Consider the following 2126-nt stretch of genomic DNA (forward strand, 5'->3'; position numbering starts at 1 on the left):
CAAAATTTTTGAGATTCAATATTACAGACATTGCTTATCATGTCGAATTCATATAAAGATCAAGTTTAAATTTGGTCGGAAATTTCCGGGTCGTCACAGGTGATTCGTTGTCTCCTTTCCTTTTTATTCTTGTGGCGAAAGGATTGAATATCCTTACGAAAGCGGCCATTGATAGAGGGTTATTCAAAGGGATTGAGGTTGGTCATGATAAAGTCCCCGTCTCTCACTTACAATATGCGGATGACACTATTTTCATTGGAGAGTGGTCTAGGGCGAATGCGTTAAGTCTTCAAAATCTTCTTAAGTGTTTCGAATTAGCTTCGGGATTAAAGATTAATTTTCAAAAAAGTTGCTTATTTGGTGTTGGGGTAAATTCAGATGAAGTGAACATTATGGCATCTCGAATGGGGTGCCAAGTGGGGTCATTTCCATTTACGTATCTCGGGTTACCTATTGGATCTAAAATGAAGAAGGCAAATGATTGGCTACCGGTTATTGAGAAGTTTAAGAATAGATTGTCAAATTGGAGAATGCGCTCGATGTCCTTTGGAGGAAGATTGGTTCTCATTAGATCGGTCCTTTCGAGTCTCCCATTGTATTTTTTCTCACTCTATCGTGCCCCCTCGAGAGTTCTAAAAAAAATTAGAGAGTGTGAGAAGATCGTTTTTTTTGGGGGGGGGGGGGGGGGGGGGGGATTCAGGTTCTAAAATTGCGTAGGTTAAATGGGAAAATGTACTTAAACCTTTTAGGGATGGGGGTTAAATATCGAGTCTCTACATTGTAAAAACCTTGCCCTTTTGGGTAAATGGTGGTGGAGGTTTAAAATCGAAACCAATGCCCTTTGGGTCAAGGTCATCCGTAGCATCTATGGCTCTAACGGTGGTCTAGATGTGGAGAGTGAACTTCCTCACTCTTCATATCTTGATACGTGGCGTAACATCATTATTGCAGGTAACTCAATTGAAGAATATAACATTAACTTCAAAAGCTCCTTCTCAAAATAAATTGGGGATGGTGCTTCAACAGTTTTTTGGAAGGAGGTTTGGGTTGGTGGTTCAAGATTACGTGACCGGTTTCCAAGATTATTTCGTCTAGAGGTGGATCAAGTTGTGGCTGTTGCGGATAGACTAGCCTTCGATGGTCAGAACCTGATCTTCAATTGGTGTTGGTCGCGTGCTCCAAGCAGAAGGGCAGAGACAGAATTGGCGGGCCTATCTGAACTTTTGGCCCATGTTAAATTGGATCGGACGGTTCCTGACTCGTGGGCCTGGCTTCTTTCTGATTCGCACAGGTTCTCGGTCAAAAAGCTTTCAGGTATTATTGATCATGCTTTTCTCCCTTGACATCATTATTTGCCTGAAATGTTGAGGAATTCGCTTGTCCCTAAGAAATTTGAAATCTTCGTTTGGCGACTCATATTAAAGAGAATTCCGGTTCGGGTCGAACTCGATAAAAAAGGGATCGATCTACATAGTATGAGGTGCCCAATTTGTGATGATAATCTTGAATCAATTGAACACACCTTTTTATTTTGTTCGAATGCGATGGACATTTGGTCTAGAGTATATAATTGGTGGGGGATAGGGAACTTCTCAAATTTTGGCATCAACGAGATTCTTCGAGGTAATACATCAAATGTTGCAACTTCAAACTTTGGTGGGAAGATGTGGCAAGCAATCGAGTGGATTTGCGTGTATTATATTTGGAAGATCTGGAACGACAAGGTATTCCACGGGAAAACATGGAGTATTCCGGGATCTTTAAGTGAAATCCAAATCAAATCATTTGAGTGGGTCGGGCATAGGGCAAAGAAAAAGAAGTTCGATTGGCTAACATGGTTGAACGATCCAAGAATCTACCTCACTTCATAGTTCGTGCAGTATTATTTCATGTTTTAGTCTTTTGTCTGTAGTGTTACGTTGCATCCTTAGCAACACTCTCCTGGACTATAAATCTATGTAGCAGTAGGTTCGTGAACATGTCTTCCTTGTGTTGATGTATTGTATCGAATTATTGTGTTTTAATAAAGTTTGCTTTTCAAAAAAAAAATATAAATAAAATAAACTCGATGAATGTGATAGGCGTGGTGGTGGTGCATCGGCAGTTGGTGTCAAGTGTCATTGAGC

General features: G+C 40.5%; 1 protein-coding gene across 1 annotated transcript; it reads left to right on the plus strand.

Annotated features, from left to right (window-relative positions):
* Positions 1 to 1361: 1361 nt before the first annotated feature.
* On the plus strand, positions 1362 to 1871 carry LOC139868916 (uncharacterized). The gene has a single exon (XM_071857253.1). It carries the CDS (start codon positions 1362 to 1364, stop codon positions 1869 to 1871), a length of 510 nt encoding a protein of 169 aa, XP_071713354.1.
* Positions 1872 to 2126: the final 255 nt, after the last annotated feature.

This window comes from Rutidosis leptorrhynchoides, chromosome 9, assembly GCF_046630445.1.
Source record: "Rutidosis leptorrhynchoides isolate AG116_Rl617_1_P2 chromosome 9, CSIRO_AGI_Rlap_v1, whole genome shotgun sequence".
NCBI lineage: Eukaryota > Viridiplantae > Streptophyta > Magnoliopsida > Asterales > Asteraceae > Rutidosis > Rutidosis leptorrhynchoides.